General features: G+C 43.7%; 1 protein-coding gene across 3 annotated transcripts in view; it reads right to left on the minus strand.

Moving 5' to 3' along the window:
* Window positions 1-14,105, minus strand: part of RIMKLA (ribosomal modification protein rimK like family member A) — a 32,069-nt gene that overhangs the window by 12,447 nt on the left and 5,517 nt on the right. For 2 of the 3 annotated variants that reach the window (XM_006050951.3, XM_044945164.1), the window contains exon 2: window positions 3,343-3,573. In XM_006050951.3, the coding sequence (XP_006051013.1) occupies window positions 3,343-3,573 (231 nt within the window). Of the gene's footprint in view, window positions 1-3,342; window positions 3,574-4,281; window positions 4,526-14,105 lie in introns of those variants that run through there. The other variant, XM_044945163.1, reaches the window with a different exon arrangement.

Consider the following 14,105-nt stretch of genomic DNA (forward strand, 5'->3'; position numbering starts at 1 on the left):
AAGTCAAGTGGGCCTTAGAAAGCATCACTACAAACAAAGCTAGTGGAGGTGATGGAATTCCAGTGGAGCTATTTCAAATCCTGAAAGATGATGCTGTGAAAGTGCTGCACTCAATATGCCAGCAAATTTGGAAAACTCAGAAACTCAGCAGTGGCCACAGGACTGGAAAAGGTCAGTTTTCATTCCAATCCCTAAGAAAGGCAATGCCAAAGAATGCTCAAACTACCGCACAATTGCACTCATCTCACATGCTAGTAAAGTAATGCTCAAAATTCTCCAAGCCAGGCTTCAACAATACAAGAACCGTGAGCAAGCTGGTTTTAGAAAAGGCAGAGAAACCAGAGATCAAATTGCCAACATCCACTGGATCATCAAAAAAGCAAGAGAGTTCCAGAAAAACATCTATTTCTGCTTTATTGACTATGCCAAAGCCTTTGACTATGTGGATCACAATGAACTGTGGAAAATTCTGAAAGAGATGGGAATACCAGACCACCTCACCTGCCTCTTGAGAAATCTGTATGTAGGTCAAGAAGCAACAGTTAGAACTGGACATGGAACAACAGACTGGTTCCAAATAGGAAAAGGAGTACATCAAGGCTGTATATTTTTACCCTGCTTATTTAATTTATATGCAGAGTATATAATGAGAAACACTGGGCTGGATGAAGCACAAACTGCATCAAGATTGTGGGAGAAATATCAATAACTTCAGATATGCAGATGACACCACCCTTATGGCAGAAAGTGAAGAAGAACGAAAGAGCCTCTTGATGAAAGTGAAAGAGGAGAGTGAAACAGTTGGCTTAAAGCTCAACATTCAGAAAACTTAAGATCATGCCCTGCAGTCTCATCACTTCATGGCAAGTAGATGGAAAAACAGCGAGAGATTTTATTTTTGGGAGCTCCAAAATCACTGCAGACGGTGCCTGAAGCCATGAAATTAAAAGACACTTACTCCTTGGCAGTAAAGTTATAACCAGCCTAGACAACACATTAAAAAGCAGAGACATTACTTTGGCAACAAAGGTCCATCTAGTCAAGGCTATGGTTTTTCCAGTAGTCATGTTTTGATGTGAGAGTTGGACTATAAAGAAAGCTGAGTGCTGAAGAACTGATGCTTTTGAACTGTGGTGTTGGAGAAGACTCTGGAGAGTCCCTTGGACTGCAAGGAAATCCAACCAATCCATCCTAAAGGAGATCAGTCCTGAGTGTTCATTGGAAGGACTGATGTTGAAGCTGAAACTCCAATACTTTGGCCACCTGATGCGAACAGCTGACTCATTTGAAAAGACCCTGATGCTGGGAAAGATTGAAGGTGGGAGGGGAAGGGGATGACAGAGGATGGGATGGTTGGATGGCATCACCAACTCAATGAATGTGAGTTTGAGTGAACTTCGGGAGTTGGTGATGGACAGGGAGGCCTGGCGTGCTGCAGTCCATGGGGTCGCAAAGAGTCAGACACTGTTGAGTTACTGAACTGAACTGATCCCTCCGATCAAGCTATCAAAGGGCTTCCATTTCCTCACACCCCACTCACTTCCTCATCCCCGACAGGTTGGTTTTTCTTTCCAATGCTAAAGTGAAGCTGTAGTCATTGAACTCCCTGTGCTACATCCAACACACGTCTCTGTGCTTATGTTATGTGTCTTTTTAGAATCAAGCACGACTTTTCATTATACCACTGTCTGTGGTATGTTCTTCCCATTGGCGTCTGTCACCTCTCTTGTCTTCCCACCTTTCCAGTTGCTCTTACTTGGCTTCTTGCATAAGTTCTTCCTCCTTTTCCTATTCCCTAAAGGATTCTCTCCCAAACTCTCTTTTATTAATTATTATTTTATTAATGATAAAATAGACATAAAAAAATTTACCATTTAACCATTTCATGCAGCCCAGGCCTCTCTTCATTCTGCATATTCTCCATGAGCAATCTCCATTCTTGTGATTTCACTGAACATAATGGAAGTTTCCACATCTACTTCCGTAGTCGACACCTCTCTCAGGAGCTCCAGATTCATTTATCTGGTGCCTACTGAATACTTTTACTCGCTTAATGTAGACACCTCATATAGAATGTGTCCTAAACCCAAATAATCTCTCCCAATAATGCCTTGCCCTACCCACCCGTCTGTTTCTCTTCTTCCCTGGAACACTCATTGAGTGTTTGCTTTCTCATCTGGTGGCCCAAACCAGACACCAGAGTCACTCTTGATTCCTCTCCACCGTGCTAACACCCAAACAATCATCATGTCCTCATATTTGTCTCCTTAAATCTTGAATCTGTTCACTTCATTCCTACTCTAACCACCTTATAGTTTCAGCCATCATTGCTCAGCTGCATCATTTATAAAGCCTACCACTGTACACGGCCTCCCTAATAGCTCAGTTGGCAAAGAATCCGCCTGCAATGCAAGAGACCTTGGTTTGATTCCTGGGTCAGGAAGATCCCCTGGAGAAGGGAAAGGCTACCCACTCCAGTATTCTGGCTTGGAGAATTCCATGGACTATATGGGGTCGCAAAGAGTCAGACACGGCTGAGCGACTTTCACTTTCACCACTATATATCCTGTCTCTCCTTTACCTCTGGTCTAATTCCTTCTCCGAAGTGTAGCCAAACTGACATTCTGACCTCTCATCAGGCCATTTCCTTGCTTAAAGCCCTCCAATAACTTCCTGTTAGTCTCTGGATTACCCCAACCTCTTTCATATACTGTAGATGGCAACTTCTTATCTTTCTAGCCATATACTCAACTCTAGTTCCCTGATATTCTACAAATTACTCAAAATAACACCAATCGGTCATGCTCTCGCTTACCTTTAGATCTTTCTATATTCTGCTTGCTTCTTAGACTGCTCCCTTACCCACCTTGCTTTAGCTCGATAATGTCAGCTTTATCTCTTTTGGGAAGTCTTCAATATCCTAAACTAAATTAGGAGCTCTCCTGTAAACCCGTACCATCTTGCACCAACTCTTATCCTGGCACTTACTACACTGCACTGAAACTGCCTGCTTACTTGCTGTCCTCTGCCCCTGATGAACTGGAAACGCCTTGAGAGCAGGACCCTCCTGCTTACTGCTAGAGCAGAGTGCCTAGTGTGGTGCTTGGCACACTGCGTGTCCCAGCTACATATTTAATGAACGAATTCCAGAGAAAAAGGAGCAAAGACATTTCAGACAGAGGGAATGACTGTGATACAGACTCAAGGTATTGACTCAACTAAGATGAACAGATTCACCTTGAAAGCCAACAAGAGCTACTAGAGGGCTTCTGGGGAGAGAGAACATAAGAGATGCGGGCAATTTGGAAAAACAAGTCTCAATTCTATTTTAAGGACACTCACCATAGGAGAAGGTGTCTGGCATGGGGACCCCATGCCCAGCCAGCTCCTGGAATGTCCAGAACTTGTTGATGCAGTTTAGAATGCTCTGTGGGCGGTTGACTAAGCGGCAGCCCAGCTTCTCCAGGTGTCGCAGGACGGTGATGTCACTGTCCGACTGCACGGAGGGCGTGGGCACGCGGACAAGCACCACGTCTGGGAAAGTGGTGAGCGCCTTCTGGTTCAGCTGCAGGCCTGCAATCAAAGGAAGAAGTGAGCTGTGTGCTGGCTGTCATCTAATCCCACCAGAAGCACTGGTTCCAACAGATTCCTCAAGACTGAAGTTAGCCGAAAGAAGAGCCTTGAAAGTGGCACTTGAATATCCTGTTGTAATGAGAGGCTACTGTCCATCTTATACTCTAAGCAAATGAACACTGAGGAAATTCCAAACAATGAATGGGGGCAGGGGAGGAGAGCAGTGTACCGAGAATAACCCAAGTCAGAAAAATCCATAGGAGATAATATAGTCCAGTACCTCCTTCCATATAGCACTATTAATAGTATGCCCTAGAACTTAGTGGCTTAGGAGGCTGGAGACAATGATAGGGAATGCAGTATAAGACACTTAAGGTATTTTTACTACTCTCATGATTTCATCTTTAAAAGTCATCTGGAATATTATGAATATAATGAATGTAAAATGTCAATGTTAAGTGAAAAAGAAATGATACAAAATTATCAATATAAGTTAGAAAAGGTATATCAACATTTTAACAGTGGTAATGGGATTATAGATGATTTCCTATAATTATCCATATTTTCCAAAATGTCTCCAACTGTATATTACCTTTATAACAAAAAACTTAAAAAATAATCAGTCTACTAAAAGTCAATTTAATATTAAGAAACACTAGAATGCATCACAAAACAATTGATCTGTATAGCCAAAGGACTTAAACCTGCCTGATACTGGATGAACTGGGAGTATTAGCTTGTGGTGAGGACTCAGAGGAACAGGAGTGCAGTCTTCAATTATCTGTAGGGTTCCATGAAGAAGAATTACTTGGCTTGTCTTCTGTGACCTCAGGAGATAGAGCTGAGGAGCTATCCATAAGAGCATTATTTTGTCTGACTGCTCACTGCTGTGACCCCAGCCCCTAGAACAGTATCTGGTGCGTGGTAGGCACTCCATGTTTGTTTAATTGTATAGAAGCTACATAGAGATGGATGTGGGCTCAACAAAAGGGATACTTTTCCGCTGTCTTAGGATGGAATGGGCTGAGGCTCATTAGGTCATTCAAGGATGGCACAGAAGGATTAGGTCATTCAAGGATGGCACATTCAAGGATGGCACATTAGGTCATTCAAGGATGGCACAGAAGGGATGTCACAGCAACCTGCGTGACCTCTTTCAACCCTGATAGCCTGTGGTTTGTATTCCTCTTAGTAGTTAACTAGGCATCTCCAGTGCACTCAGCATTTGGGGATACAATGACAGAGACAGGAAGTGGACTGGAGAAGGCAGTGAGAAGTGAGTTCAGGGAATTACTTGGTCTGCCTTAGTGAACCTTAAAGGAGTCTCTAACATGCTCCACAGAAAACCTTTTAAACACAGTTTGAGAACCATGTTATAGACTTTAACCTAAAGCACCTTTGATTTCGTAAGTGATAAAAAGTGCACAACCATATTAATTTCAAGTAAATAAAAGTTACCAAGGAAGTGACTATTTCTCTATTCAGGGATGAATTATATCAATACAAAAACTCTAAGCAAAACAAAACAACAGCAACCAAACAGAAAAACCCAAACCACAAAACAACTACATGGATCTAACTTGCACAGTTTCCTCCCATTCTAGATGTTTCACCAATTTAAAGCAAAGAGAGTAAGTACAGTCATTAAGTTAAATTGTTTTCAGTACTTCTGTTGACAGCGTGAACCCAAGGAACTGGAACGTAATTCTCAGGGATGATGTCTAAAGAGCATTCAGGTTATCTTCACTTTGCCATCAGAAAACAGTATCATTTATATGTGCTTTTTCCTTTGCCACTAATAGCCCCTGGGGAAAATAATCTGAAAGGGGGGAAAAAGCAAACCCTGAGTAATATCCTCAAAATTGGTAGGAGAAGAAAGAAAAGTATTCAAGTTGGTGAAAAAGGTGAGTAAATACAGAACAGTCGGGAAAAGTGACAGCCCAGAACGACATTACATAATGAGGTAATATATGCAAAAATGCTTTAAGAACTACGAAATGCTATGCATATGCAAGGCACCGGCATTTTTACTGCACAGACATTCTACGGAGCAAGGTAGGACACTTTATGGAGATTTGCACCACCTGATGAGAAAAATGGCTTTGCAACAGAAAAGTGACCTAGAGAGATGAGAAGCAGCAGAAACGTCTGGCTTTTAAATCTCGACACGAGACCACAGACAAACAGTTAAACTTCTAAATGGGAAGAAAAGAATTCAGTCATTTCTGGAAATACCAACCACATGTGGACAGAGACAGCTCAGCCTCGACAAGCAGATTCACGTACACCTAGAAGTCTTACCAGGACTTCATCTCTCTTCTCCAAAGGTAAATCTTTGGGCCTGGCTCATTCCAACTGAAGCCTTTAATAAACGAAGAATGGAATGGATTAACGTGGAGCTGAAAAGGCTCTTGCAAGCAGTTAGACAGATGTGGTCTCTGACTGTGCTGGCCTCCAGCTCTGTGCAGAGAGGAGCATGATGGATTTAGGGAAAACATCAGTACAACCAGTTCTTTCTCTGCCCATTGACCCAGCTCCAGCATCCATGCTATGGGGCAACGTCACTTGCCCCCTGATCACTCCCATTTTCTTTGCTATCTGTACCTTGGGCTTCCCATGTGGTGCCAGTGGTAAAGAATCTGCCTGTAATGCAGGAGACGTGGGTTTGATCCCTGGGTAGGGAAGATCCCCTGGAGGAGGACATGGCAACTCATTCCAGTATTCTTGCCTGGAGAATCCTATGCACAGAGGAGCCTGCCAGGCTACAGTCCATAGAGTTGCATAGAGTCAGACATGACTGAAGCAACTTAGCACAGCAGGTCACGGCACCTTGTCCAAATTAAACATTTCTAGAAGCAGGAGACAAGAGTCTGCAGCTTGTGATGGCATCCGTCAGCAGGAACGGTAGTTCCGCACAGCCATGGCCAAGAACAGCTTGGATTTAAGGCTGCTGCTAAGTCACTTCTGTCGTGTCAGACTCTGTGTGACCCCATAGACGGCAGCCCACCAGGCTCCCCCGTCCCTGGGATTCTCCAGGCAAGAACACTGGAGCGGGTTGCCATTTCGTGCTCGGCAAACCTGTCAGTGAATTCTTGAGCCTTTAACCACTTAGTCATCTCTCTCCCTCTTCCCATAAATATCTCCTCTCAGGAAAGGATGGAGCTTAATATGTCACCTTTCCTGGGATCATTAACATGCCCACTGCAATCTATGGGCCTTACGCCAAGGGAATGAAAGGCTGATGCAGGAACTCAGAGAGGGCAGGCTTCTGCTTTGCTGGCAAGGGATGGAAGGAAAGCCCTGAACCATGAGGGGCTCGTTCCCTCAATAACAAGCGATTTCATGTGATTAAGTGCCCTAGTGCTCTTGGGTATCACCTTGACCTGGACATCAGGGTGAAGGGAAAGGAGCTGAGTTGCTTCTGGGATATTTGGGATCTCTCAGGCTCCTAGACTGGGCTTGAGATTTACTATTTAGCCTCGAACCACTTTTTTTTTTTTTTTTTTAATGATCACTCTGTCCCCGAACAGGTCCATAAGATTGTGAGAATGATCCGACCCCAAACTAGTTAGTACAATGATGAATAACCAACCTTGCTTAAATCAACTTTTTGAAACCACAATATTTCCTCCATATTACTTCCAAAAAGAATAATATATTTTCATGGGTAATTATGTTCTGATTTCCTTTCGACTCTATTATTTATATTTGGAGATATGTTTAATGTATTAAAAACAAGATAGAAAAATGAGTAACTTTTCCAAAGAATTGAGCCTGTTTTTCTTCCTAACCTATATATTGAATTAAATTAATTCTACAGAACTAGACTTTTGCATTTATATGTACAACAGCAGAGAAATGCACATAATAATACAGAGAAATAGCTTTAGAAATAAGTCATTATTGGAAAGCAGAGCTCTAAAAATTAAAACCCATTTTCAATCATTCATACAAATACAGGGAAGAGTCAAGGACAATAAAAGGTAGAATCATTCAGATCTGAATTTGCCTAACATTTTGTGTTTGAGGGACTTGGTTAAGAGCTTTCATATGTATTATCGTATTTAAATTAAAGATGTTTCGTTAAAAAAAAAAAAACAGAACAGACTTGTAGTTGCTGAGGAAGAGTGATGGCCTGGAGTTTGGGGGTGGTAAATGCAAACCATTACATTTAGAATGAATGAACAAGGTCCTACTGTACAGCACAGGGAACTATATTCAATATCCTATGGATACTGGGAGTATCCACAGGAAACTATATTCAAAACCATAATGGAAAAGCATATAAAAATAGAATGTATATACGTGTATAACTCCGTCACTTTGCTGTGCAGCAGCGATTGGCAGAACAATGTAAATCAACTATGCTTTAATTTTAAAAAAATGACATCTTGTATATGAACCCTTGTACTGGACTGATTATCAAAAGTCTTTGCGTTTACACAGACCCGATGCCCAGTGGGTCACCACGCTTTAGAGGTGTGGGCACAGAGCACTCATTCATATACACACATGTACATCTCTGGCTTCACAACAAAAATGCAAGCTTCAGAACTAAACTGGCAGGGCTTCCCCGGTGGCTCAGTCTTCAAGAATCTGCCTGCTAATGCAGGAGACATGGGTTTGATCCCTGATCTGGGAAGATCCTACATGCTGTGGAGGAACTAAGCCTGTGTGCCACAACTATTGAGTCTGTGCTCTAGAGCCCAGGAGCCACAACTACTGAAGCCCGTGTGCCCTAGAGTCCATGCTCCGAAACAAGAGAAACCACCACAAGACCGCACAACTGCAACGAGCAGTGACCGCTGCTTGCCACAACTAGAGAAAAGCCCATGCAACGACGAAGAGCCAGCACAGACAAAAAAACAAATAATTGATTTTTAAAAATAAAACCCTAAACTGGCTTCTTGTATGCTAGGAAAAAAAACACTCTTCATGTACAAAGCAAGTGGCAGAAATAAGAAAAAGAGCAGAACACCATAGCAGGAAAGCCAGCAAAGGACCTTACTTACGGGAGTTTTTAGAACCACTACACTTGAGTAGGATCATGTTTACTACTAGCCACGGTTGGCAGTAAAGCTGAGAAAGGAATCAACACTATAAATTAAGTGGATAATAATCCATCAAGTGCTGCGCACTACCATGTCATGTTAGGAGGAATATATGTCATCCCAAACGTGATCTGGCTCATCCCAATCACTCTCCACATTTTCTCCGGTCTTTTTCTACCCTACCCACCAGCATTTCCTCATACGGAAGTTATTTTTATTCTTACTATGCCGCTCTTCCTTCCCTTTTAAAGGTCTTTGTTACAATGCTTCAAAGAAAATTGCACCTCCATCCCATTAAGACCACAGTCATTATGAGGCCACCTTCTTTTTCCACCAGATGCTATTTTGAGGTCATTTAATTCAGTTCAACCTTTATTGTACTGTTGCGATGAGTCAGACACACGAATACAAAGATGAGCCAGGTGGTCTCTGCCTACCAGGAGTTTATCGTCTCTTTATGGAGAAAGATACTGACATCATTCAGTCACTCAACACACATTTATCATTTCACACAGTCCTTCAGTGAAGATTTGTTGAGCACCTACTTTGGGCCAAACCCAGTGTTAGAGTTGGGTTTCCCCAGCAGGACTCCTGGAGACAAGGACTGAAGTACAAGAGGTTTATCATCAGGGTGGTAATTTCAGGAAACACTGGGAGGGAGAAGACAATGCTGCAAATAAAAGGTGTCTTAGGAAGTGAGTGATGACCTTGGCACCCAGAGCTTAATCCTGCTGGGCAACAATAAGAAATGGTTTAGTGCACACTCCTCGGTTACCACACCCAAGGGGCGAGGGAGCAAGTGATTTATAATTTTATATGTATTCTAAGTCTGGCTGAGAGCGGATCCAGGGGTGTGGTGTTAATTCCCTGGCCCTTCTGGCTTACCATACATGTGTGGACAAAGTGAGCTCCTGTAACCAGAGAAAGCTGTCAGGCAGAGATTCAGGTACTGCTGATGGTTAGATGCAGGACAGGGGGTGGGGTGGGGTGCCGTCAAATGTAAGAGCAAAGCACCATGGGAGAGCCTCTGACAGTGAAGGAACATGCATCCAGGCACCGTCTTAAGGGCTGGGCACAGGGGCTGAGGTGTGTGAGTGAGACAACATCCCTGGGATTTAAGAAGAAAGAAGACAGACAACTGTAATTAATGTCAGTGAGGTTCTACAGAGCACCTGGGTATTAAGAAGAGTTATCAGTCTGGTTTGGGCAGGGGCTGGGGAGATTCTAACACAATATTAGAAGTGCTCTCGCAGGCATATATATCAGGGTACAGTGACAGCAAAGGAGGAGGGGACAGCTAGGTGATTATTTCTAAGAGAATCAAGGCAAGTTTCAGACAGGAGATGTCGACTCACGGTGCTTCTGGCTCACAAGAAACATGTGTAACTAATAAAAGCTTGATGTCTACCTCTTGTTGCAAAGGCATGACAACTCATACACACTGAGTTCAGGAATATCCCAGGGCTATTTGCAAAGGCCTTTCAAGAAGTTGAGGCCACAAGAGATGAAAGGCAATTATGGCAAAGTGGATAAAGTCCTGGCCTCCAAGTCAGAGACTTGATTTAATTTGTGCTGTCATTTAACAGCTTGGCAAGACAAAAAATGTCCCTGGGTCTCAGTTTGCTCTTCTGTAAAACAGAAGAACTTGAAAACCTTCCTCTCTCCCTCAGCTCACCAACACAATCTTTTATGCAACCACAAAGACAACTCTCATCAAGCCCTTCCCCCCTTTCACGTCAGTCTCTCAAGACTCCAGTCTCCAAGGCCACGTCCCTGGACTCTGATCCACACCCACCCCAGTTCTGACACTGCCTTTTCTACCCCCACCTCCGTCTCCCCTGTGCCCTAGGGGACTCAGTCGATGGGACTCAATGGGCAGCAAATCCCCTATCCTCGACCTTTTCAGTGAGTGTTCCTTTCCTCTTCTTTTTTGAGTCTAACTGACCCCTGCCTCTCCCCAGTGGCACTGCTTCTTACTCCCTCCTAAGCTGTGGCGGTTTTCTCTCTCTCACGCCGGGGGGTCACTGGGCCTGGAGGTAGGAGAGACGTGCTCCTTGCTTCTCATTGTGGCTTGACCATCCCCCTTCTCTCCTCCTAAGACACCCAGTCTGGCTCTCGTCTAACCACACCACATCTCTCTACTTGTGCAGGTCTTCTAAGGCTCCCAGTCACTCCCCTGTCCTTGAAGCTTTAGCTCCAGACTCACTGACTGTCTTGCACTATCATAGATACTGGTGACTTCAATATCCCAGTGCAGGGGACCTGGGTTTGATCCCTGGTCAGGGAACTAGATCCCACATGTGGCAACTAAGAGTCTGCATGCTGCAGCTAAAGATCCTGCGTGCCGCAGGGAAGAGCAAAGATCCCATGTGTTGCAACTAAGACCCAGTGCAGCCAAAGAAAGAAGTCAATTAATTAAAATTTAAAAAAAAGAATTCTTCCAATGCCCAGGTCTCTCCATCTTTTGACTTCCTTTCCTCCAAGGATCCTGTCCATCACCCCAGCCCAGCCACCACTCCCAGTTACATTCCAGACTTTATGCAGTGATCAGAACTCCCATCTCCAACCACTGCCCCCTATCTTTCCAGCTCACTCTCTCATACCCCAACTCCAGCCACAGTTTGATACCATCTGGAACTACCATGCACGGGTCCCCCATCTTTTTACTGCCCTTCACCCGCTTCATGCCCTCACTTCCTCCCTTACACTATTTAAATTCCACAGTGAAGCACCACACATATACCCTCATGTCCTTGCACCACCCATTTCTTGGCTAAACCACAATCCCAGTAACCCTGATCCCACTCTGCCTACTTCATGTGTTCTTCTGTGCAATGCAGCATGGCTGGAGAAAAAATACACAAGTCTGTTGGCTGGTCTCAAGGGCATCCCTACTGCTGCCTGGTAAGCATTCTGTTTCCCTAGTCCATTCACTCTCCCTCAACCCCAAACAACTATTTCACACTTTGTCTTCTTGCCTCAAATCTTTACTTCTTCCTACCTCCTTCTCATTCTGACTCTTCCTATTTCAATGATTCTGAAGCAATCAGAAAAGAACTTCTCTGTAAGTTTCCACTATCACATCTACCCACCTAGCTGTTCCCGTGCCAATAGGTTACCTTCTCTATTATACAGTGGCTGAAGTGTCCTTGTTCCTAGCTTAAGCCAACTTCTTGAAATATGCATTCGATCCCAATCCCTCTCAGGCATTTAAGGCAATGCTCCAGCAATTAACCTCCTTCTCCTAAATCTCCCATTTCCCTCTATCAGATCATTCACACTAACATAAAATATGGTGTTATTTCTCTCTTCTTTAATAAAAGCCTCTCAAATTCATCTTTGAGCAATATCTTAGCTCAAGCTGCTATTACAAAATATCATAGCCTGGGTGGCTTAAAGAACAAATATTTATCTTGCACAGTTATGGACACTGGAAGTCTGATATTGGGGTCTGATACTGCCTTCTTGCTGTATCCTCACATGGCAAGGAGACAGAGAAAAAGATCAAGTTCTCTCAACTCTTGTTATAAAGGCATTAATCGGATCATGAAGATCCCACCCTCATGATCTCATCTAAATCTCATGACTCAAAGGCTCTACCTCCAGATACCATCACATCAGAGGTTAGGGCTTCAGCATATGAGTTTTGGGAGAACATAATTCAGTCCATACAAGTTATCAATCCATTCTTGACCTTTCCATTATAATAAAACTCCTAAGACAGTGTGTGTATTCATTGTGTTCCATTACTTCATTGAAACTGCTCTTATCAGAGTCACTAATGCTAAGCCCATAGTTTAAATCCAATGGTCAATTCTCAGTCCTCATCTAACTTGATTTATAGCTGATATAGTCTCATCATGTCTTCCTTCTTTAAATATTTTCTCCACTCAGCTTCCAGCACACCACACTTTCCAGGGCTTACTTCTTTTACTTAGGATTCTTTGCTGGTTCCTCTCCCTCTCCCCAGAGTTTCCCCAACAGCTCGGCAGTAAAGAATACACCTGCAATGCAGGAGAAGTGGGATCCCTGAGTATGGAAGATCCCCTGGAGGAGGAAATGGCAACCCACTCCAGTATTCTTGCCTGGAAAAAACTCCATGGACAGAGGAAGCTGGTGGGCTACAGTCCATGGGGTTGCAAGAGTTGGACACGACTGAGTGACTAAGCATGCTTTCTCCTTCTCCCCAACCACTCAACAGTGGAGTGTCCCAGTGCTCAGTCCTTGGATCTCTTTTCTGTCTGTAGTCACTCCTGGGAGACGTGTATGGAGATGCTTCTACTTTTGATATCCTCAGGCCAGGACTTTCCCCTGAATTGCAACTGATATGATAAACTGCCTACTTACCATTTCCATTTGGATGTCTAATGGGCACCTTAGGCAGTCCTGATCCTCACCACCTACCCAAACCTACTCCCCTCACACCCTTTGCATATGAGTAAATAGTAAACCTGATTCTCACAGCTGTTTAGGACAAACATTGGAACTTTGAAGGTCTCCTTGATTAGTCTTTCTTACATGTCCAATGTCTGATCCAGTAGGCAAATCCTGACAACTCTGTCTTCAAAATATATCCAAAATCCAGTCTCTTTTCCCCTCCTCCCCTGAAATCATTCTAGTCCAACAATCAGCATCCTTCATCTCTCACCTGAGCTGCAGCAACACCCTGCTAGGGGATCTCTCTGCCTCTGCCCTTGCTGCCATCAGTCTATTCTCAACACTACGGCCAGTGTGGTCCTGTGCACGTAGGGCAGGTCACATCACCCCCCTGCTCAAAAGTCTTCAGCGGGTTCCCAGCTCATTCCAGGGTAAGATAGAAAGTGCATCAGTGACTCACAAGGCCCTATAAACAGGGTCCCCTCCCACCCTCACCCTATGACATCCTCTCCTAATGCTCATTCTTAACTTACTCTGCTCTGGCCACACTGGTTTCCTTGCTGTTCCCTCTCCCTGAACCACCCTATCCCCAGATATCCCAAACAGCTTGTGTCTTTATCTCCTTCAGGTCTTTTACTTGAACCTCATGCTCTGGGTGAAGACCATTCCAGCCACCCTGTCTAAAATTACAATCCCTTCTCTTGTCCCCAGAAATGCGCTACTTTTTCTTCCTTCTTCCTTCCTTCCTTTTTTCCTCCTTAGCTCTTTTCACCATATGCTAATATATTTTACCTCATTTGTATTCTGTTTCCCCATCTAGAATGTAATCTCTTTGAGAGGCAGGGATTTCTGCCTGTTTTGTTCTGATGCCTAGATCAATACCCCACACATAGTAGGCAGTCAACAGATATTTATCGAGCAAATGAATGAACAAAATCATAATAATGAGGGAGACTGTGTCTGTTCTTACTCTCCATTGTGTCTCCAGCACCTAGCACAGCACCTGGCCTGGCACAGAGTGGGCACCCAATTGATACTTGTGGAATGAAGTAAAGGAATGAATAGGATTGCTGTGAAGATTAACTGACACATAAATGATATTAA

This window comes from Bubalus bubalis, chromosome 6 (assembly GCF_019923935.1).
Source record: "Bubalus bubalis isolate 160015118507 breed Murrah chromosome 6, NDDB_SH_1, whole genome shotgun sequence".
Lineage (NCBI taxonomy): Eukaryota > Metazoa > Chordata > Mammalia > Artiodactyla > Bovidae > Bubalus > Bubalus bubalis.